This window comes from Xenopus laevis, chromosome 1L (assembly GCF_017654675.1).
Source record: "Xenopus laevis strain J_2021 chromosome 1L, Xenopus_laevis_v10.1, whole genome shotgun sequence".
In the NCBI taxonomy this organism is placed as follows: domain Eukaryota; kingdom Metazoa; phylum Chordata; class Amphibia; order Anura; family Pipidae; genus Xenopus; species Xenopus laevis.
The window spans coordinates 22656348-22680500 of NC_054371.1; the positions used below are offsets into that span (position 1 = coordinate 22656348).

General features: G+C 40.9%; 1 protein-coding gene across 1 annotated transcript; it reads left to right on the plus strand.

The window, feature by feature from the left end:
- Positions 1-5432: 5432 nt before the first annotated feature.
- Positions 5433-20528, plus strand: rnf4.L (ring finger protein 4 L homeolog; the record flags this gene model as incomplete). The annotated part of the gene is given in 9 exon segments (NM_001095517.1): positions 5433-5483; positions 8215-8321; positions 11698-11773; positions 13821-13935; positions 15551-15642; positions 16831-16840; positions 17221-17365; positions 19268-19319; positions 20081-20528. Coding segments are annotated over 6 exon segments (486 nt in total). The 3' UTR covers positions 20231-20528.
- Between the last annotated feature and the right edge of the window lie 3625 nt (positions 20529-24153).

A 24153-nucleotide genomic window follows, 5' to 3' on the forward strand; every position in this document is an offset into this window, starting at 1 on the left:
TGAAAAAAGGAAGAGCTCTCTCACACACGTGCTATATCAGTAAGTCCAAAGTTGCTTGGTGCCCAGTGATAGACATAACGGCAACCTCCAAATATGGTTAGAACGTAAGCCTTGTGTGCCAGTGTGCTTACTTTCTAACAATATTTGGGAATTGAGAAATAAACAACAAAACAATAAAATAACAGGGTGCCCTGTAAAGAAGAGATGGGAATGTACCAAATAGTGTTACAAGAGAAATATCTTTATTATAAGTTTCAGCTCAGTTTGTGTCTCACTCCTCTTGGTTGTTGGACATTTCTATCTATTTCTAGCAGTGAGTCACAGTGTATGTCTGAACTGGTATTTTGGAAGCCCTTTAGTGACCCCAGGTGGAAGGAAACTGCCATAGCAATTTATTAATTATGGTGGTTTCTGTCCAAATCTCCCATCTCCGTACATTAAGATAATTTACTTGACCCGGCCAACCTCCATTGTAAAGTTTTAAACTATTTTAAAGCAGCCTGGTGGTTTATATTCTCTGCTTGGCTGGTTTTTGTTCCTGCAGAAATGTAGTAGACCAGCTAATTATCAGACCTGGAGGAGACCAGGCTTATACTACACTGGTACTTGACATACTCTGCCAATATATAGTCTTTCTGTGAGAAGTCTCTTCTTTTATTTACAATACACTGTAACCAGGAATGAGACAATGAGTGCAGTGCACAATGTGCTTGTGGAACCTTATTGGAGAGAGGAATATTGTGGGTATTTGTGTGTATATTTTTTAAGGATGCACCGAATCCACTATTTTGGATTTGGCTGAAACCTGAATCCTTCGTGAAAGATTCGGCCGAATACCGAACTGAATTGGCATATGCAAATAAACCTCCATGTTTTGTGACAAAAAGTCACGTTATCTCTCTCCCCGCCCCTAATTTGTATATGCAAATTAGGATTCAGTTCGGCTAGGCAGAAGGATTCGGCTGTATCCGAATCCTGCTGAAAAAGGCCGAATCCCGAATCCTGGATTCGGTGCATCCCTAATGTTTTAATTCACATACATACTTCTTACTCCCCATCAGGGCCACATCATTACAGGGCAATTCAATTCCGACTGCTATCAGAATGAACAAAAAACCACAAAAAACCCTTCCCCCAAACTGCACAGTTAGCACCCCCTACACGCAAGGCCGAAACATGTCGTATATACAGTAATGTTGCATTAAAAACTTTGATCACAGCAGTTCCTGCTTCTTGAGTGCTCGCCTCATCCTTTATTTGATTAGCAACCCCCCCCCAACTCACCACAGTTTTCCAAAAAAATTTCTGATAAGCTGAGTAGCACGTCTGGGTTGAATCTTCTCTTGCTGCAGATATGGAGCATGTGCAGATAAAGCCAAGTCCGCATCAACTTCGACCAATGCTTTCTCTGTGTCACCGATCATTTGTGACAGAAGATTCAGTTGCACAAGATGGCGTCCGGCAATCCAACTGCACTAGTCTGCTATTTATCAACATGGAAAAAAAGGAATATTAGTCAGATTTTGGAAGGGGGTTGTTTATCTTTCTTTCAATATTAGAAAATTGATCGGGCAGGTTTAAAAGTGTTTGTCTTTAAACAATGACATTTGTCCTTTGACGGGACAGAAAGATTTTGATGTCTTAACAATATGGGAAAATATGTCAGAAATTGCATGTACCGGCCATTCTTTGGCACGATTTCAATGAATTACAGTAAATATATATATAGCGTCCCAAAAGGATAGATATATGTGAAATGTTTTTTAACTTTTTTTTTTTCAACAGCAAAAACTGAAAAAGAGGAAACTGTACAATAAAGAATCCATTGACTTTTCAATAGTTTATGGGACGTTACAAAAAGATTCAGATTGGACTTCAACGACATGGTTTCACTTGAAACGGTCGTTTTGCTTGATGGACAAGTCAAACTTTGAAACAATCATTTCGGTCGATTATGAAATAATCTTTAAAAAAATCTAAATGTGTGTGGCCACCTTTATATGCAATTGAATGCTTGGCTTAGAGCATGGGGCTACCAGTTACAACTGGAGGTCTTTAAAAATGTAGGTAAATAATAAATCAGTCTGGATCAGTCAGTAGCAGGTACAAATACCAGGAGTGGTGCAGATGGGAGTCCAAGAGAAACTTTTTTGTAACGCATAAACAATTGACAAGTTCCCCTTTTCCTTTCCAGCCTGTAGAAGCAAAACTTGGGGTTAGTTGCTATGTACAGTCATATGAAAAAGTTTGGGAACCCCTCTCAGCCTGCATAATAATTTACTTCACTTTCAACAAAAAAGATAATAGTGGTACGTCTTTCATTTCCCAGGAGTACTGGGGTGTTTTCTGAAAAAAGATTTTTAGTGAATAAGTATTCAGTTGTATGAAATTAAATCAAATGTGAAAAACTGGCTGTGCAAAATTTTGGGTACCCTTGTAATTTTGCTAATTTGAACGCACGTAACCGCTCAATACTGATTACTGGCAACACCAAATTGGTTGGATTAGCTCGTTAAGATTTAAACCTCATAGGCAGGTGTGTCCAATCATGAGAAAAGGTATTTAAGGTGACCAATTGCAAGTTGTGCTCCTGTTTGACTCTCCTCTGCAGAGTGTCAGCATGGGATCCTCAAAGCAACTCTCAAAAGATCTGAAAACAAAGATTGCTCAGTATCATGGTTTAGGGGAAGGCTACAAAAAGCTATCTCAGAGGTTTAAACTGTCAGTTTCAACTGTAAGGAATGTAACCAGGAAATGGAAGGCCACAGGCACAGTTGCTGTAAAACCCAGGTCTGGCAGGTCAAGAAAAATACAGGAGCGGCATATGCGGAGGATTGTGAGAATGGTTACAGACAACTCAAAGATCATCTCCAAAGTCCTGCAAGAACATCTTGATGCAGATGGTGTATCTGTACATCATTCTACAATTCAGCACAATTTGCACAAAGAACAACTGTATGGCAGGGGGATGAGAAAGAAGCCCTTTCTGTACTCACGCCATAAACAGTCGCTTGTTGTATGCAAAAGCTCATTTAGACAAGTCACAGTCATTTTGGAACAAAGTGCTTTGGACTGATGAGACAAAAATTAATTATTTGGTCATAACAAAAAGCACTTTGCATGGTGGAACAAGAACACCACATTCCAAGAAAAACACCTGCTACCTACTGTCACATTTGGTGGAGGTCCCATCATGCTGTGGGGCTGTGTGACTAGTTCAGGGACTGGGGCTCTAGAGGCTGTTACATTTGCAAAAGGAGCTCAACAAAGTATTGATGTAATATCTCTGTTGGGGTGCCCAAATTTATGCACCTGTCTAATTTTATTATACATATTTCATATTTTCTGTTAATCCAATAAACTTTATGTCACTGCTGAAATACTACTGTTTCCATAAGGCATGTTATATATTAAAAGGAAGTTGCTACTTTGAACGCTCAGCCAATGATAAACAAAACTCCAAGGAATTAAGAGGGGTTCCCAAACTTTTTCATATGACTGTAGGTCATAGAGGTGGAGATGGGCTCTGTAATAAGTATATTGGTGAGGTGATCATTAGCAGAAGATAAGGAAAACCTCAGTGACAGTGGCAAGGCAGGAGAATTTGGTTATAAATAAGAGTGACAGTGTACTCAGCTATCATTTGTCCTGGTGCTGTTTTAGTGAAGAGGAGTCGGCTCATGATGTATTTCTTCCCATAAAACACACAGAGACCCTCTGATACTAGTGTAAAAAACAAACAACAATAAAAGCCTAAAACCTTATGATTACTTTTTGTAAACTTTACCCTTCTCCTAAATTAGCACATAGTGTGTCCCTATTTGAAAAAATATTACCCTAGTGTTCTTTTTCTAGATTGAAACTCAAAATAACTGAAATTCTATCAATGGGTAAACGTGGGTAACGGCTGATGTGGTCAGAACCCAAACAGGGGCTGTTAAAGGGGTGGGTAACGTTTAGTATGTTATAGAATGGCCAATTGTAAGCAATTTTTCAATTGGTCTTCATTATTTTTTTTTTATAGTTTACTAATTATTTGCCTTTTTCTCCTGACCCCCATCTAAAAAGCAAATATTCTGTAAGGCAACAAATGTATTGTTATTGTTCATTTCTATTTCTCATCTTTCTAGTAAGGTCGTCTACTATTCATATCCCAGTCTCTTATTCAAATCAATGCATGGTTGCTAGGGTCATTTGGACTCTAGGTGCCAGATTGCTTAAAATGCAAACTGGAGATGCTGCTGGATAAAAAGCTAAATAACTCAGAAACCTTAAATAATAAAAACCAATTGCAAATTGTCTCAGGATATCACTCTCTACATCATACTAAAAGTGAACTCAAAGGTGAATAACCCACTAAAAGGAGATATTTTGTGAAAAAAATAAGAATGTACCAGTGCATTATACTCATTTAGATATAGAAGAATTGTGGTTAAAAAGTAGTGTTTCAGGCTGATTTATTGAATGTTTCTGCAAAAACCCTAAAAATCCCTCCCTTCTCTTCCACTTCCTGCTCCCTGAATTCCTTTCTCTTCCACTTCCTGCTCCCTGAATTCCCAGGCTGTGCAGGGGAGGCGGCTCTCAGCTCACTGCACTGTAGGACAGGAACCAATCAGCAGCTAGCAGGACCTGATAGGGAACTGAAGCCTGTCTGTGCTTGTGCGACTGCAGGGCTGTGATTGGCTGTCCCCTCTTACTGTGCTTCTGGCAGGGATTGTTAGGACACACCCACCCCTCATTTGAGACTTGGAGAGGGAGCAGAGAACATCAATAGGGAGCTCTAATAAAGGGGCTATTTTAAAAGATCACATTAATTTTAGCACCATGTAAAAGCAACACCGGATATTACTTATAATTGCCTACTGACGTCACAGGTATGAGCAAAGCAGATGAATTAAAATGAGTATAAAATGACTATTGGTCAATCTCACCCACTGACCTCTCCTAAATTAGCCACTCCCCCGCTATAACACAACTGTAACCAGTCTTCTAAATGAACCCTAAACTGTCTGTGGCACTTGCACAAAACCCCCTCCCTGCGACTGTGCCGTGAAAAGAGGATGTAACGTAAAGCAAGTTTTCTGCCGGTCAATTGTATCCAACGTCCTAAACATAAGCGGTAAAACAGGAGTTCCAGGAAGCCGCTAAAATAACAATGAGCGGCCTCGTCTTGGGACAGCGGGAAACTACCAGAATCAATACAACGTTTATTTTCCCTGACACAAGTAGAAGCAGCGAGAAGAGACAATAAACATTACGCTGATAATCCCCGATATTTACACTAAACACGCTCCGCCCTTGATTCACTCCCCCTGCGTTTAACGTCAGTATATACGTTAGTGTGACGTCACAATCTCGCGACGTCTGGATTCGTTTTCCGGTTGGAGTCAATAATCTTGTCGTTATTGGCGTTGCGGGACTAAACCATCATCTGGGAGTGCGCGCTGTGTAAAGAGCATCGGGGCTGTCTTGGGAAAACGGCGGTAAGTGCTGACAGGAAGGGACCCAGGAGTTGGAAGGGCACACGTCATATACACAGACACACACGTCATATACACAGACACACACGTCATATACACACAGGGGGACACGGACTGGAATGTGGAGACACGGAGCTCACAGACTGGAGAGGGGAGACATGGAAGTCACTGACTGCAGAGGAGAGACATGGAGCTCACAGACTGGAGAGGAGAGACATGGAGCTCACAGACTGGAGAGGGAAGACATGGAACTCACAGACTGGAGAGGGGAGACACGGAGCTCACTGACTGGAGAGGGGAGACATGGAGCTCACAGACTGGAGAGGGGAGACATGGAGCTCACAGACTGGAGAGGAGAGACATGGAGCTCACTGACTGGAGAGGGGAGACACGGAGCTCACTGACTGGAGAGGGGAGACACGGAGCCCACAGACTGGAGAGACACAGAGCTCACTGACTGGAGAGGGGAGACACGGAACTCACTGACTGGAGAGGAGAGACATGGAGCTCACTGACTGGAGAGGGGAGACACGGAGCCCACAGACTGGAGAGACACAGAGCTCACTGACTGGAGAGGGGAGACACGGAACTCACTGACTGGAGAGGAGAGACATGGAGCTCACTGACTGGAGAGGGGAGACACGGAGCTCACTGACTGGAGAGGGGAGACACGGAACTCACTGACTGGAGAGGAGAGACACGGAACTCACTGACTGGAGAGGAGAGACATGGATTTCACAGACTGGAGAGAAGAGACACGGAGCTCACTGACTGGAGAGGGGAGACATGGAGCTCACTGACTGGAGAGGGGAGACACGGAGCTCACTGACTGGAGAGGGGAGACACGGAACTCACTGACTGGAGAGGAGAGACATGGAGCTCACTGACTGGAGAGAAGAGACACGGAGCCCACAGACTGGAGAGGAGAGACACGGAGCTCACTGACTGGAGAGGGGAGACACGGAGCTCACTGACTGGAGAGGGGAGACACGGAGCTCACTGACTGGAGAGGGGAGACATGGAACTCACTGACTGGAGAGGAGAGACATGGAGCTCACTGACTGGAGAGAAGAGACACGGAGCCCACAGACTGGAGAGACACAGAGCTCACAGACTGGAGAGACACAGAGCTCACTGACTGGAGAGGGGAGACACGGAGCTCACTGACTGGAGAGGGGAGACACGGAGCTCACTGACTGGAGAGGGGAGACACGGAGCTCACTGACTGGAGAGGGGAGACACGGAGCTCACTGACTGGAGAGGGGAGACATGGAGCTCACTGACTGGAGAGGGGAGACATGGAACTCACTGACTGGAGAGGAGAGACATGGAGCTCACTGACTGGAGAGAAGAGACACGGAGCCCACAGACTGGAGAGACACAGAGCTCACTGACTGGAGAGGGGAGACATGGAGCTAACTGACTGGAGAGGGGAGACACGGAGCTCACTGACTGGAGAGGGGAGACATGGAGCTCACTGACTGGAGAGGGGAGACACCGAGCTCACAGACTGGAGAGGGGAGACAGCTCGCTGACTGGAGAGGGGAGACACTGAGCTCACTGACTGGAGAGGGGAGACACGGAACTCACTGACTGGAGAGGAGAGACATGGAGCTCACTGACTGGAGAGGGGAGACACTGAGCTCATTGACTGGAGAGGGGAGACACGGAACTCACTGACTGGAGAGGGGAGACATGGAGCTCAGTGTCAGTCGTGCTTTGCAAGTTGCTGGAATCAGCCACTTAGAGAAGTGGAAACCTGTTGGCGACTCACAGTATTAGTGTGAAATAAGCAAAACCGTTCTCCGCTCTGCCTTCGCTTATCAGGAATGCATCAAATCCTCTTCCGGTTATACCGCTATCCCGACATCTGCTAGGTAATTCACAAATGAGGAGAGCACTCCAAAGTAGCAGAAAAATGCTGTGGTTGTGTTTATTCAAGGCGACTACGCAACATGTTTCAGGTCATTACATACCCTTTCTCCAGTGTTTTGCCTTTAATTGTCTCAGAATATCGCTTTCTACATCGTACTGAAAGTTATCTCAAAGGGGAAAAACCCCTTTAAAACACGTTTATTTTTTGTTGTTACTGTTCCTTTAAAGCCTTTGTCTGCGTCCTGCACAGACTGTATGCACAAAGCAGAAGAATTCAAGTTGACTCAAAGCAGAGCAATTGTTCAGATAATATGCTGGACACCTACATGTGGGTTGTACAAAGGAAATTCTTTTTTTCTTAGAGAGTAAGGAATATCCAAAATAAAACACTGGCCATCACAGAGGCAGTGATTTTCCAATTCACGTGTATTTTGATTACGGATGCACCGAATCCAGGATTCGGTACAGGATTCGGCCGAATCCTTCTGCCCAGCGGAACCGAATCCTAATTTGCATATGCAAATTAAGGGCAGAGAGGGAAAACGCATGACTTTTTGTACCAAAACAAGGAAATAAACCATGTTTTCCAAATCCTAATTAGCATATGCAAATTAAGGTTCAGATTCGTTCGGTATTCAGCCGAATCTTCCGTGACGGATTCAGGGTTCGGCCGAATCCAAAATAGTGGATTCGGTGCATCTTTATGATGCTACGATCCATATGCTCTATGTTTACTTGTGTAACATCAGGTCTGACACTGAAGTCATGCTTGTACCTGTTTCAGTTATTAATTTGTTTATTAAATGACTAATGGTATAGTGTCATCGTTGTGATTTTGTTTCTTCAATTTTTGTTTTAGATTTATACATTTCCCAAGTCATGGGAAACGTTGGAAGATAACCAGCTGAACGCCATTTTTCCAGCTTCATACATACAACTTGGTGTTCAAGAACAGTCATGAGCACGGTAAGACTCGATTGATTCAGTAAACCTCCGGCAGGTACACTTTTATATTATCATAATGAATGTTGGTGGCACTTCACACCCCAATTCTGCTGGTTAAAAGACACACTTTTTGTTGAGCGGTGAGGCTCACTGGGTGATCACTATAGGCACAGCCACCACCTCATAAAATGTCTGCACTCCTCCCACCTGGCGAGTTTACTGCTGGGAACGTTTCTTTTATTGTAGGTATCGTCTTTCCTCACGTCTTTAATAATTCCACTTGATGCAAAAGGTATTTTATCACCTCAGAAAGTGTCGCTTAACAAAAAATAAGAGTTTTTCTAAACACTTAGTCAAATATTATAGGGATTTTTAAACTCTGCATTCCATGATTGGTTTTAAAGAGATGGAGTTAACAGTTTTATAGTCAAAAGGTCATTGTCCTGACTATCCTAGTAGGGCAGAGGCACACATGACCTCTTGTCGCTCCAGTGGCATAAAAGGGACCTGTCACCCAAATAAAATGATTCCAAATCAAATTTTATTGTGTTAGTAGAGCAAAATTAAAGGGCTGATTCACCTTTTAGGTTTACTTTTAGTATATTATAGTATTACCAATTCTTAGCAACTTTTCAATTGCTCTTTATTATTTATTTATTATTATTTATAGTGGACCTGTTACCCAGACATAAAAAGCTGTATATTAAAAGTCCTTTTCAAATTAAACATGAAATCCACATTCTTTTTTTTATTTTTATTAAAGCATTCATAGCTGTTATTAACTCATTTAAAAAATCTCAGCTGTCAATCAAATATTGTCTGCCCCTTCTCTATGCCTTAGGCATAGAGGCGGGGCAGACAATTACTTTCACTTTCCATTCAGCACTTCCTAGATGTCACTGCTCTCCCCACATTCCCTGTTCTTTTCATCATTTACCCATGTGTAACCAGTACATGGGGATGGACATCAGGTCCCCCATTCTGGTGCACAAACAAGATGAAGCAAGGCTTGTCTTAAAGAGGAAGGAAACCTAGTTGGCCCAAAAACCCTCCCCCCCCCTCCCGTGTGTTGCCCACCCTCCCTCCTCCCCCCCTGGCCTACCCGTCCCTCTGGGCAAATGCCCCTAACTTGTTACCCTTCTGCGCAGGTCCAGTCCAGGGAGTTCACAGACAAAATGCTCCTACTGCGCATGCGCCGGTCAAAGCAGGAAGAAGATCGCGTGGAATAAGATGTCGTCTGTGAACTCCCTGGACTGGACCTGCGCAGAAGGGTAAGTAACAAGTTAGGGGCATTTGCCCAGCGGGACGGGGGGGAGGAGGGAGGGTGGGCAACACACGGGAGGGGGGGAGAGTTTTTGTGCCAACTAGGTTTCCTTCCCCTTTAATAACAGTGTCCACAAAATGGCTCCTGCCTGCTTGAGTTCCCAGAGTGAAGGAAACAAGATTCAAATAACTTATACAGTGTAATTTAAGTTAATTTTGCTTAACTAACATGATAAAATAGGATTTGGATTATTTTTTTTTTGGTTGACGGGTCCCCTTTAATTATTTTTCTTTTGACTCTTTCCAGCCTTCAAATAGGGGTCACTGACACCATCTAAGAACAAACGCTCTGTAAGGCTACAAATGTATTGTTATTGTTATTTTTGATTACTCATATTTCTATTCAGGACTCTCCGTTTCATATTCCTGTCTCTTATTCAAATCAATGCATGGTTACTAGGGTAGTTTGGACCCTAGCAACCAGATTGCTGAAACTGCAAACCGGAGAGCTGCTGAATTAAGAGCTAAATAACTCAAAAACCACAAATAATAAAAAATAAAAACCAATTACAAATTGTCTCAGAATATCATACTAAAAGTGCTTGGGGCATTATTGTGCTGAAACTGGAAAGAACCTTCCCAAACTGTTGCCACAAAGTAGGAAGCACAGGATTCAAAAATGTTATTGTACTCTTCGCTTAAAGGGGGGACCTGTCACTCAAACCTAAAATGCATTATAATAAAAGCACTTTTCAAATTAAACATGAAACCCATTTTTTATTGAAACATGCCTCTTGTTAACTCGTTTTAAAAGTCTCCCCTGTCACTGATATAAATTCCTTCCTCTATACCTCAGGCAGGGCAGCTATTTACTTTCACTTTCCATTCTGCATATTATAGAAGTCACTGCAGTCTTCGCATACCCCCTCCCTTCTCACCATCCGCTGCCACATTCTTCTGCATAAAGTGTCCACAAAACGGCTCCTACTTGCTTGATACGATTATGTATTTCAATACTAAAAGAAACAAGATTGACATTATATTTTGTAAATCACATTCATTTTGATTGACTAATGACTAACATCATGAAATAGGATTTGGAATTATTATTTTCCCTTTTACGGTTATCTTTTATTGGAATCAGGAACTCTACCCCTCGCACACACTCCCTAGCAATTGTTCTTCTGCTGATTTTGCTTCGGGAGGCGATTTAGAATTTGTCAGTGAGATGCCTTTTTAGACACAGTGTCCAGATACTTTTGGCCATATAGTATATGGGAGAAATGCACATATTCCATTTAATTGGGCATAAAAATATATATATATATATATATTGCAGCCTAATGAAATACAAATCATCAGGCAGATTCTAATTGAGAGAAAATATAATTCTGTGTAAGCAGTTTCTCCTGTACAGCCCCCCCCCCCCCCCCCGACTTTAATTTAATGGATTCTGTTTTCAAGCTGGCCTTGGTCACTACTACCCTGGCCTTGAGCACAGATCCACCTGTTTCACTGTAAGAGCAGTTCTTTGGTTTTCTGTGCTGTGAAGAGATATCTCTATGCTCTCCCATGGGTAACTCACTTTTACTCCCGTACTCCTTCCCAATTAAAAATCTATAATAATAAATCCTGTGATTTTTTTGGTCTGGGTTCTGACTCTGGAAAGCTCAGAATCCACAAAGCTTGTGCCAAACAAACTTTGCCTTTTGTCTCAAGGGTCTCCGGTCACTGAATTTCCCCGATCCAATTTATTACATTCCAGGTTAAATCCTCCAAATTCCTTGAGGGCCTTAATAATTCCTTCTTGTTTCAGAATTTAATCCAATTCGTTGCCCAATACAAATATCCTTTTTCATACATGTAATATAGAGTTTGTATATTATAGGTAGAGGAATTAACCAGAATGAACCTGAATTGTAGCCTGAGGCCCCCAAGTGCAGATCATAAAATAAAAAAAAATAAATAAACCTAATTGGCTTCAGATTATCTTCTGTTTTGGAATTAAAAGTCCAGAGATGGTGTTGGTGTTTGAGAAGCTCTTATTTCCAGGCGATACTTTAAAGGCATTTTTCTTGGATTTAAATTTTTTTTGTGGGGGAAGCAAGTGATTTTCGGTTTTGTTTCACTTTAGTGACTTTGCATAGAAAAAGTCGAAGATCGTTATTCTGAATAATAAAACGGGTAGAGGAGACTCTTGCTTATCCAAGGTAACTGTGTCTAAAGTGTTATTTGTAAAGAGCCAGCAACGAATGAACATTAAAGAGATACTGACACCAGAAATGAAATCTTTATTTGCATCTATAATAACTTTATCTTTTGCATGAGTTTGCCATAAAAGGATTTGCTTGAAGCTTTACTTATGTGATTCCCCTATAATTCTCTAGGAGTGGGTTGCCATATTTGTGTTGCACTAGCCCATTCGCATTAGAAACTGACAGGTTGAGAAGTGCAGAGCTATCGGCAAAAAAATTATCAACATGACCTAGAGGTAACTTTTAATGTACAGTCGTACTTAAAAGAGTAGTTTTATAGTGTCAGTATCACTTTAAGTAATTTTAACATGAAAAAAAATGAGCATATGCAACAAGATATATGGAAAAGTTGGTACTTATTTTATGTTATGTATCTTTATGTATTACCGCACGTGAAAAATCTACAACAAACTACCAGGGCTACTTAAACACAGGTGCTCAGCAGCATTTTTACAAGGTGTTCATTGTACCGGTATGGGACCAGTTATCCAGACTGCTCGGACATGGGGTTTTCTGGATATGGTGATCTTTCCGTAATTTGGATCTCATACCTAAGGCTACTAGAAAATCACGTAAACATCAAATAAACCTAATAGGCTTTTATTTGCTTCCAATAAGGATTAATTATATCTTAGTTGGGATCAAGTACAAGTTACTGTTTTATTATTACAGAGAAAAAGGAAATCCTTTTTAAAAACATGGATTATTTGAATAAAACGGAGTCTATGGGAAATGGCCTTTCTGTAATTCGGGGCTTTCTAGATAATGTGTTTTTCCGGATAACTGATCCCTGTACTTTGCGTGCAAGCAAACCTGATTTTTATTGTGGTAAATAAAAATATCAAATCAAAATGCATTTGTATCAGCAGTGCCGTGTCCACTGCGTTGGAGCAGATACATTATTTATATTGTTTTGATGCTGTGCCCAGCTTCTGTGCTCCATATAAATAATAGGGCATCCACTGGGTACACATTCAAGGTGAACTCAAGGCTAGAAAAGTGGGCAAGTGTTATTCGTGCAAATGCATTACATTGTACTGGATACAATCAGTCAACTGGAGAAACACTTATTACCTGATGCGCAGTATAATCACATTCAATTTTACAGCCAAATTAAGGACAGTAGCACTGGGTATGGGTCAAAGCACTTGCTAGTGACAAAGAATTTAATCAAGAGGAAAGTGCTCTATGGTGTATTTCTGGCTAGTAATAGAGAGGCAACTGCAATCAGCAATACTGTTTATATTTTATCTGATTTTGCAGTCCTAATTTTTTTTTTTTTTTTTCTCTTGCTTCATGGAACTATTTCAGTCATTTATTCTGCTTATTTTACATATGTTCCCAAAGGACGGTATGCTTATTTGCACACAACTTTTGGAGACTTTATCCACATGGTAACGTAGCTAGCACTAAATTATAGGTAGCCACGCAGGATGACCTAATTGCCCATGAATACACATTATCAACACAAAGGGTGTTATTTATTAAGGTCCTATTTTTTTCTAAGTGTCTCTAACATAAAAATCTAATCAACTCCGACTGCCCGAATGGACCTTATTTATCATTAAAAAAAAGTCCGAAAAAATTGGGTCCGGCAAAAATCCGTCAACTTTGGAGCTTTGCCTGAAAAGCATGCTTGACAAAGGGGTTTTATTCCCTGAAACGTTGCATTTGCACTCCGCTTTGAAATAAAAATTGGAAGATTTCCTGCAGCCCTGTGTGCCATCGGATTTTTTCTTGTTGTACCTTCCAGTTCAAAGCCTTGCCAGAAGAGTATTGGGTAAAAACTATTTTAGCAGTAAAGGGGGGGCTAACTCCGTATCAATACCCTTGGTTTTGTAATGAGATGTTTGAGAGGCAGGTGTCCACATACTTTTGGTCATGTAGTGTACCTTCAGTGGTAAGTAATCTCTTGTTGTTATGGTGTTCTCATTACTGGTACTTGGTGGGGAGGTCAGAGGTAAAACGACAGTTGTTCCCACTGTTCATGTTCTCACTACAGGCTTCAAGAAAGCGTAAAGGAGCAGAGCCAGGTCACTCAAAATCGCACAAGAGAAGAGCAGCAGCTTCCACTACCACAATGACAGCAGTGACTGAGGCCATTGAACTGGAAAGTGGTATGTTTTGTGTTAAATGCAGGTCTGATCTTGACAGTACTGATCCCTACCTCCTCTATACCACTATCCAGCATATTTCTCTAAAGGTGGCCATACAGTATAAGATCTGCTTGTTTGACGACCTCGCCAAACAAGCAGAACTTTCCCCGATGTGTCCACCAACGGCACAGCAATAACGGTTTAATCTGATCGTTCGGCCCTAGGGCCAAATGCGACCCTCAATAACAGGAAAATTCAAACCTGCCTGATCGATATCTGGTCGATTTTGGGCCAGATATCTATCGGAGAGAAGCTGCCAACTCGGTCTAAAGGACCATTGGCCAATGACAGTTTTTCCTTCAAACAGTGAAGTGCGGTTCCATAGAAAGTTCACTTAGATGCTGGCTACCTACAAGTTGGGGATTGGCACTGCACATCCTGCCTACATGTATAGGCAGATTTATCAAAGGTCGAATTTATGTGAATATTTTTTTTTTACTCAAATATGCTCGCAACTCGAATGGTTACTTAAGAAAACATTTGAAGTTAATATTCGATCGAATAGTCCCGACCCGAAAATTTGTATCAAGTTTCAATCGAGTTTTCCCTCGAATGTTCTGGAAGGCAATTAACATGGTCAAACGGTTCAACGGACCTGTATCATTGACTTGTATTTACATTCAAATTGGGGGATAAAAATTAAAATGTGTGAATTTTGATAGCAAAATTTTTTGGCAAAGGCCCGCCTAGCCGCAATTCAAGGGAGCACTGGGAAAGCATACTCCTGTACGCATCATCCCCAGAGCTCCGACGCATGTTCACGCACGGGGGCGGTGTGAGCAAGGCTGCCGGTAGTAGGACCCAGTGGCCTCGAGGCGCCGCAGCCCAAACCTGGGCCTGAGCAAAGTGCAAACAGATACCGTTTTTTAGTAGCAAAAAACACTCCTACTGCAACAAGAGAAATGTGTGACTGTGGGTTTCATTGCTTTTGATTAGTGATGTGTGGGTCGGGCTTTTCCCGACCCACACCCGCCCGCAATGCGACCACCCGCGTTCGTCCAAGCCCGACTTTTGGGTCTGTTTTATAGACCCGCCCCACGATGGTGTCACAAAAGAGATGAGAGGCGCGCGTCTATAAAAACACAACTTGGAAGCCAGGAATTTGGAAGGTCGCGGGTGGGGAGAGTAGTAAGAAGAGTTCAACCCGCCCGCGACCCTGAAAAGAGAATGCGGGGTTGGCCTGAACTCGCCCGGCTGGCGGGTAAACCCACGGGTCCCGTGTGTATCGGAGTCGGCCCTCACATCACCACAAGTGATGTATCTGCTTAATGGTGATTGACTGTTTATATGCTGACCCACTAACCCATTATGCAGAAATATTCTATAAGTGTAAAACTGCCTGCAGCTGAATTAACATACTGAGCAAAAAAAATAGCAATTAATATTTACCTCATTATAAACTCCATTTTTATGGGCTACACCATGCTAAGATTTCAGATAATCAATAGCAGTTCTTTGTTGCTTTTATATATTACATATATTGTATATGTGCCAACTTGTCATAAAGATGTCCCGATAAATACAATCAATATCATGTATTTTTTGCCCAGCTATGATAGTGTTTATGTTTTTGCAGGAGAAGAAGTGGTTGATCTTACCTGCGAATCCGCTGAACCAGTGGTTGTCGACTTGACTAACAATGATTTGAGCATCAATGACTCTGTGGTTGTAAGTAATGTGCAAGTTTATTGGGGGGGTATATATACTTTGCATGGTTTTATTTAAGCAGATTTACGAGCTTGATTGTCAGGGAAATGTTTTTCAGTTATTACTAATATAGAAAACCAGGAAACCCATTATCTAGAAAGCTTCAAATTATGAAAAGGCCATCTTCTATAGACTAATTTTTTCAGAAAATAATTAAAAATGTTAATGATTTCTTTTTCCTCTGTAATAATAAAACAGTATATTGTACTGTTAAAGGGATGGTTCACCTTTGTGACCTTTTAGAATGTTATAGAATGGCTAACTTCTAGCAACTTTCCAATTGGCCTTCATTTTTTCTTTTTTAATAGTTTTTTTAAAATGATTTGCCTTTTTTCATCGGATGCTTTCCAGTGGTCACTGACTCCATCTAAAAAAACAAATGCTCTGTAATGCTACAAATGCTTAATTTCTATTATTCATCTTTCTATTCAGCCCTCGCCTATTCATATTCCAGTCTCTTATTCAAATCAATGCATGGTTTCTAGGGTACTTTGGACCTAACAACCAGATTGCTGGAATTGCAAACTGGAGAGCTGCTGAATAAAATGCTAAAAAACTGAAAAAACACAAATAATAATAAATGAAAAACAATTGCAAATTGTCTCTGTATATCACTCTCTATATCATACTAAGGGGTATATTTATTAAAGAGTGAAGTTACAGATCGCCACAGTCCTCTAGAGTGAAATTCCACCACTCTCTATTCATTTCTATGGGATTTTTAAGAGTATTTATCAAAGGGTGAAAGTTTATCCTTTGATAAATATGCCTTTCAAAATCCCATAGAAATGAATGGACAGTGGTGGAATTTCACTCTAGAGGACTGTGATGATCTCTAATTCCACTATTTGATAAATATACCCCTAAAAGTGAATCCAAAGGCGAACAACCCATTTAAGCAACTTTGGTGACAAAACAATCCTATTGGGTTTAATTTTATGATGTTTAACTGATTTTAATCTCAAGAAGTGATAAAAATTGCAGAATTATCCCAAGCATACATAGATTAAATACTTGTATTAGCATTTTTATTATGTTATTGCTCATTGACAGATCAGATTAGGCAGATTATGCGTGTCAGTATTTTTGAATGAAAACAATGTAATATTAATGTATTGTTTTTCTTTCTTTTTATTTGCACAACCCAAGATTGTTGAAGGTAAGCCGCATTGTTTTGTTCAATAACTATTGACTGTTTGGTTAGAGGGAAATGTTTTAAATAAAAGAACCTAGCTTTATCACATGCTCAGCCTTTGTAGATCTTACTGCTCTTGCTAACAGCTAGTGACTGATAGCATGATGAAGTTATTGCAGCATCGTTTGGGGGCTTTTTTTAATGCAATAATATTTTCTCCTTAGTTCTTATGTTACACCTGCCATTTTTTCTGCCTCCTGACCCCACTTTAATTGCATTCGCCTGTCACTGTGGCTTTAAATGTGATATGTTTGCAGGATTGCACTGAAGTCACTGGCAATATATATGGTCTGTATTGGGTAGTAATGGCATTTCTGTGCTCTAATTATTTGTTGTTTTTCAAGATACCCCCAGGCAGAGACGGGCTGTATCCAGAACTTCACAACAAACGTCCAGCTGTGTATTAAGTAGCGATGATGAAGACTCAAGAGTCACAGAGCAAGTCGGAACAAATAAAGATATTTCTTCAACAGGCGATGGTAGTTCAAGGTAAGTAGCACTGGGTTTTCGTAAGAAGCGCAAAACACTTTCCAGAGTCAACAGGAAACATAGTGGCAAGTTTTGCATTTCATTTTTATATTTCTCTACATCTTTTTGAAATTTATACTTTTTTTGTAAGTTTCCTGCAGCTCATGAATGTCTCCCACTTATAACTTAAAATCAGTAGGAATAAAATACAAATATATGTCCCCACAAAATCCAGTACTGTGTGCAGGTTCTTTTTACTCTGTGCTACAAAACAAAACTGACTGTTACATGCAGGCCACCTAGCTGGTATTTATCCCTTACTTGGTGTTAGTCTGCTTGTAATTAGCCACATATACCGGATTTAAACAACTAAAAGGATTTATTGCTGCAGGCTGCGGATAAGATGCACATAACGCATTTCGGGAATCACTCCCTTAATCATAGGCAATAAATAAGTTTTAACCGTAGTCCTGTCCAGTTGTTTGAGTCCGGTCTATGATCACAGTGGGGACGCTGGTGACTGAGCACCTCACCTTTAAGAGCTGCTTTGAACAAAGAGGACCTTGGAGCAGTCTTTCTTTATCTGTTTGCTGCTTGTAAAGGTGGCCATAGAATCAAAGATCCAACATTGCCAAACGCGCGAATCTTTCCCCGATATGCCACTAACGGGCATGGCTATATCGGGGGTAATCTGAACGTTCGGCCCATTACGATGATAGTGCAATGGGCTTCGGCGGGACAGTCGGGTCAAAATCAAACCTGTCCGATAGACTAAACGACCGATCTCCACCGGACGAAAAAAGTCGGGACTCTCCACACACGGTCCGAAAATCGTACAAATCCTCGATTCGTACGATAGGATCTTTGCGTCTACTGCCAGCTTAAGTCTTATAAGTCAAGCTTATAGTGATGTGCAGGTCGAGAATGTCTAGACCTAACCCGCCCCCTCCCGACCCGCACCCGGCCCGGGCCCACTCCTGCCCTCTTTTAATAGACCTGCCCCATAGTGACGTCACAAAAGGGGCGGAAGTCTATAAATTCTGGCGCCGGAAGCCGGCAGTACTAGGTCGCGGGCAGGGAGAGCAGGAGAAGAGCTCGCGACCTGAACCCACCCAACCCGCGGGTTTCTGGTCGGCCCGCACATCACTACAGGCTTATATATATAAGAAGAAGAGGTTCAACTGCTTCCTGTGTACAGCTCCCCATTTCAGTTATAAACCCAGCAGGTATGGCTGCAATCAAACCTGCCTGCAATGATCAGTCTCTATTAATCTTTTCTATAAAGTGTATCTAAGCCCATTGGAAACTTTATACCTGCTGTGCCTTCTTCTACACCAGCAGCTCAGTCCCCAAAAATATTAAGCCCCTGGTTCTATAGGTTCTCAAGGGTATGTAATTTTGCAACTACACAGATCATCGCAGCACAATGCCCTGGAAGTGCAGATGCTGCGTGCACGGGGCAACCTCAAATGGTAAGGGGGCAGATAAGAGTCTCTGTTTATAAGGAATAGAGCTGCTGGCCATGAGTAGTTGCACAGTGCCCCTGGCGTTCTCCTCAACACAGTGGAGCACACCAAACAAAGCTGCCGGCTGCAAGAAAAATGAAAAATAGGCAAAAAGATTTGGAACTCTTGGGCCTTTTAAAAAAAAAAAAAAAGAATTTGATGTAATCATCTGCAAAGTCTAATGTTTTGGTTGCTACAGTGTAACCTATGTGACCTAAAGTATGGGCTACATTCTCTAATTCTACTGTTTTCACAGTGCTTCATTAACAATTATTAAATATTGGATATGATCTCTTTCTATGTTATTCTATTATATTGTTTCTGTGTCTCGTGATTCCAGGGCAGTTATTTTTAATTTGACGTGCTACACAAAGCAGAGTTATTGCTATTTTTTCCCCTTACACTGTTGTTCTTTCAGATCTTCTTCAGGAAAAGTGAGTTGTCCGATTTGTATGGATTGCTATTCAGAGGTGAGCGTTCACTTATTCTAGGTTAAGGTGCTGATGCCGTTAGCATTTCTTGGGGTTTCTCTGCTCAGTTCTATTCTATTCATCCGACTTTTAAAAATTAGATTTTATTAATAAATTTCAATTGGTTGAATTTTCGAGTTGATGGCAGTTTAAAAAAAAAAACAAAAAACTCATGTGAATTCAAAATTCGACCCTTGATAAATGTACCTCCCTGTATAGCCAACTATGTTAAGGCTACTATAAAGAACTCAATCCCCCATATGGCTACAGAGTAAGGAATAATAAAAGCAAATGACTGGACTTGTAGCACTTGGGATGCACTAGCTCTAAAGATTATTAGCAGAAAAGCAAGTTTAGGTATGCTCGGGACCTGAGGTTTTCCAGATAATGGACCATTTCATAATTTGGATCTTCATGCCTTAAATCTACTAGAAAATCATATAAGCATTAAATTAATAGGCTGGTTTTGCTTCCAATAAGGATTAATTATATCTTAGTTGGGAACAAGTACAAGCTACTGTTTTATTATTACAGAGGAAAAGGAAATCATCTTAGAAATATTTGATTATTTGGATAAAATTGAGTCTATGGGAGATGACCTTTCTGTAATTCTGGATAGCTTTCTGGATAACGGATCTCGTACCTGTACTCACACCAAAAGATTAGGTGTGTGTGTTCATGGTCTATAAATGAGCAGAACCTCCTGTATACACCACAGAGGGAATGTAGTCCATTAATATGTCCTATTCTTTTCCTTACAGATTGTACAGAGTGGGCGCCTGATTGTGTCAACTAAATGCGGCCATATCTTCTGCAGCCAGTGCCTCCGGGATGCTCTTAAAAATGCTCCTTCATGCCCGACCTGCAGGAAAAAACTTAATCATAAACAATATCACCCTATATATATATGAAATCTATACAATATTTCTGGAATATGACGCGCACACCTTTTTTTATTTTTTAAACTTCAGTTCCCATGTGCTTCACCGGTAATTAATTTAATAATTGATTGAACCGGCTACCGTTGATTGCAATGTTGCTAAAAAGAAGTGGACTGGTCCTCCCCCTCCTGGTTGTGTTTTTGGGAGTGGAAAGTTTAAAGAAATTAATTTATATTGGTTTTTTTTTTTCTCTTTCTTATTATAAACTGGGGAATAAATGTAAATCGTTTCAAAATTTAATAACATGGCAAAATAAAGGCTAGTTGAATATAGCGAGGGCTTTACACATGTATATAGTTTTTTTTTTTTATGCTCTCACCAGTCAATGTTTTTTTATGGTTTGCCGAAGGTAGGTTCCATGTAGAATTGCAATAGACTGTACTACTGAGTATATTTCTGCAGGTGATACATTTTATCAAGACTGCTTTTTGTGGGGGGGTTATGTGGCTGATTTGCAGCCGCTGATGATTTAACTTCCAGATGGACAATCTTTTAAATTATATATAAATACTCTTTAAAGGGGTTGTTCACCTTTAGTTAATTTTAAGTATGATGTAGAGAGTGATATTGCCCTAGCAACCATACATTGATTTGAATAAGAGACTGGAATATGAATAGGAGAGGCCTGAATAGAAAGATGAGTAATAAAAAGTAGCAATAACAATACATTTGTAGTCTTATAGGCCATTTGTTTTAAGATAGGGTCAGTGACCCCATTTGAAAGCTGGAAAGAGTCAGAAGAAAAAGGCAAATACATAAAGAACTACAAAAAAAATAATAATGAAGACCAATTGAAAGTTGCTTAGAGTTGGCCACTCTATAACATTCTAAAAGTTAACTTGAAGGTGAACCACCCCTTTAAGTGGCACCTGTGTGGCGATTGATTAGCCACTAGTCATTTACCATTCATTAAATGGGTGTGCAGAGCAATCTTTTTGGGTGCCAAGTGACTCATGGTGCATTCCATTCAAGTGAAAGGAAAGTGATCGGAAGTAAATATCCCTCTGTTTTGTAGATAATAGAACCTGGTGTCAGGTGATTTCTGCTCATCTAACTGACAGTATGTACTTAGAGATACCTGACAGTCTATAGCCAAACGAGAAACATTACACAAGACCATTAAGTGCCACACGCAGTCCTATAGCTCACTGCAATGCTTTCTAGATATTCAAGTCATCAGGTGACATTGGCCCTGTATGAAATCTCTTTTGCTGCTGATCTTTCTGGAAATGGTGCTTGAATAGAAGCAATCCAAAGGATTATCTGGTCTGTGATTCTGGCAAATTTTTTCCATTTTAAATTTTAAGATGGGCAGAGGGTAGACTAACCCTGCTGGTGTTACACGTATCTAGGGGGTAATTTGGCCATGCACTGGTAAAGTCGGGGGACGGTCTAAATCACACCCTAAATCATTTTAGGTGGCACATTGTGCTTCTTTGGGTCAAGATTGGAGTTAAACACCCTTAAGGTGGCCATAGACACACAGATAATATCGTACAAACTTTCGTACGATATTCGGTGCGTGTATGGTAGGAAAAGAGCTAACCGATATCAGCAGAAGACTTTGATATCTATCAGCTTGTTGATCAGGCTGGACGGACATTTTTGATTGGGTGCCTTTGAAGGAACCCAAACATCAGCCATTGTTAGTGCTGAATCATCAGATACAGGTAGAATTATATTGGTTCTATCTGTATATCTGATCATTCAGCTCTACACGTGTGTATTGAAATGAACGATCTTTCATGGAAACCTCTTTTCTGAGAAAGATCGTAATTGTAACCTCTATGGCCACCTTTAGGCATGGGCCAGAATCTGTGCGGATGTACATATTAAATGACATTTCTAGAAAACTGGGTCCTGGGGATGAAATACATATCATTTTTCAGATTAGGTCAGTGTGAACACTTGCTGCCCAAAGGCCCTTAGGCCAGGGCCACATGATGGCAGATCACGGGCTGTGTTTCTCCGCAGGCCGAGGATCCGCTGCTCTTCCACTACTAGGTCTGCCTGCATTCAGAAGCATTTTCTGTTCAGGCAGGCTGAAACAGTGGATTTCGGTACCAAAAAATAAACTTTTGCATTTCACGCTGATATCTGCCCACAGTTGAAAAGGCAAGAGAAGCCGCATGAGAACCCGCATTGCTTTACATCGTCTGGCCCTAGCCTTACACGTGTATGCATGTTTAGTATGTGTAATCTTAAGGTGGCCAGACATGCAGGGTCCAACGATCGGATCATAACGTTGAGCATATGGGCAGTCAGATTGAGGACTGCATCAACAAACCGAAGCAGTCCTTGATCCGACGGGATTTGTAACCTTGACGATCAACATCTGACCAGCTTTTGGCCAGATATTGGTCGGGGAAGCCTGTCTGAGGGCCCCATACACTGCCCAATAAGCTGCGGAATTGGTCTGTCGGCAGCTTATATGTGCTCGTGTATAGGGACCTTTAGTGTCAGTTGTAGCTTCCCTGCTGTGCACTGCACAGGTCTAAGCAATTTTCATTGAGGCAACAGATTCCCTATTGGGTGTTGGTGGTATAGTGTTTGCAATGGTGGTTGTGTGAGTGGGTGAGTAGAAAAGTCAACTTTGGTCCAGGTTAAGAAGAAGTGGGTTAGGTCAGGAGCAGCTCCCATGTTCACTATAGCATAGCTACTCAATGCTTTTAAGTAGGGATGCACCGAATCCACTATTTTGGATTCTGCCGAATCCTTCACAAAAGATTTGGCCGAATACCGAACCGAATACGAATTTACATATAGAAATTAGGGGTGGGAAGGGGAAAACATATTTCTTCTTTGTTTTTTGACAAATAGTCTTGTGAGTTCCATCCCTGTCACTAATTAGCATATGCAAATTAGGATTCGGTTCGGCCAGGCAGAAGCATTTGGCTGAATCCCGAATCCTGGATGCGGTGCATCCCTACTTGGAAGACCCAGATTCGCTGCATGATCTGTTGTTACTTCATGTATGTTATTGTCTTCTTTTTTCATTTTTCTGCAAGTCATTAAATGTAATCATCAATATAACAAAAAAACTTGCTTTTCTTTCCCTGTAAAATGTTGATCACAAACCTTGTGACTCTGGATAAGGGCCACAGGGCAAATTAGTCACTTTGATAAATGCTTCTGTGCATCATGAATGTGCTAATAAATGAGAATTCAAAACTGCTGGGAATTCTACATTATTCCTGCATTTGAATTTTTCTTAAATCTGCCCCTATATTCTCTGCTGGTGTAGATTTCTTTTATATTCCTCCCTCCGTATCATTAAGGCTGCTTGTTTACTATCTTTTCATTGTTTCCTTTGCTTTCGCTTCAGTGTTTTCAATCGAGTGACAACTTGCCCAGATTTAATTCCCTATGGGGAGTCCGATCACCTTACTAGATATGGGTAATACCAGCATGTGTGCAAACTTGGGATTTAAATAGATAGAACGGTATGAGACTGCCAATGTAGGAAAAATAAATAAAAAATATCTATATTTCCACTTGCAGGAATATTCCCCAGCCATAAGTTTTCGTATTTCGTATTGTTTGGGCCAATGTCTGCTGGAGCCATGTTGTGATTGTACAGGAAGATACGCTGTTGAGTTAAAATAGTATACAGGTATGGGATCCATTATCCAGAAACACGATACCCAGAAAGATCCTAATTACGAAAAAAGTTTGTCTCCCATAGACTCCATTATAATCAAATAATCCAGATTTTAAAAAAAGATGATTTCCTTTTTCTCTGTAATAATAAAACATTAGCTTGTACTTGGTCCCAACAAAAATATAATTCTTATTGGAAGCAAAACCAGCCTATTGGGTTTATTTAATGTTTATATGATTTTTGAGTAGAGTTAAAGCACGAAGATCTAAGTTACGGAAAGATCCATTATCCG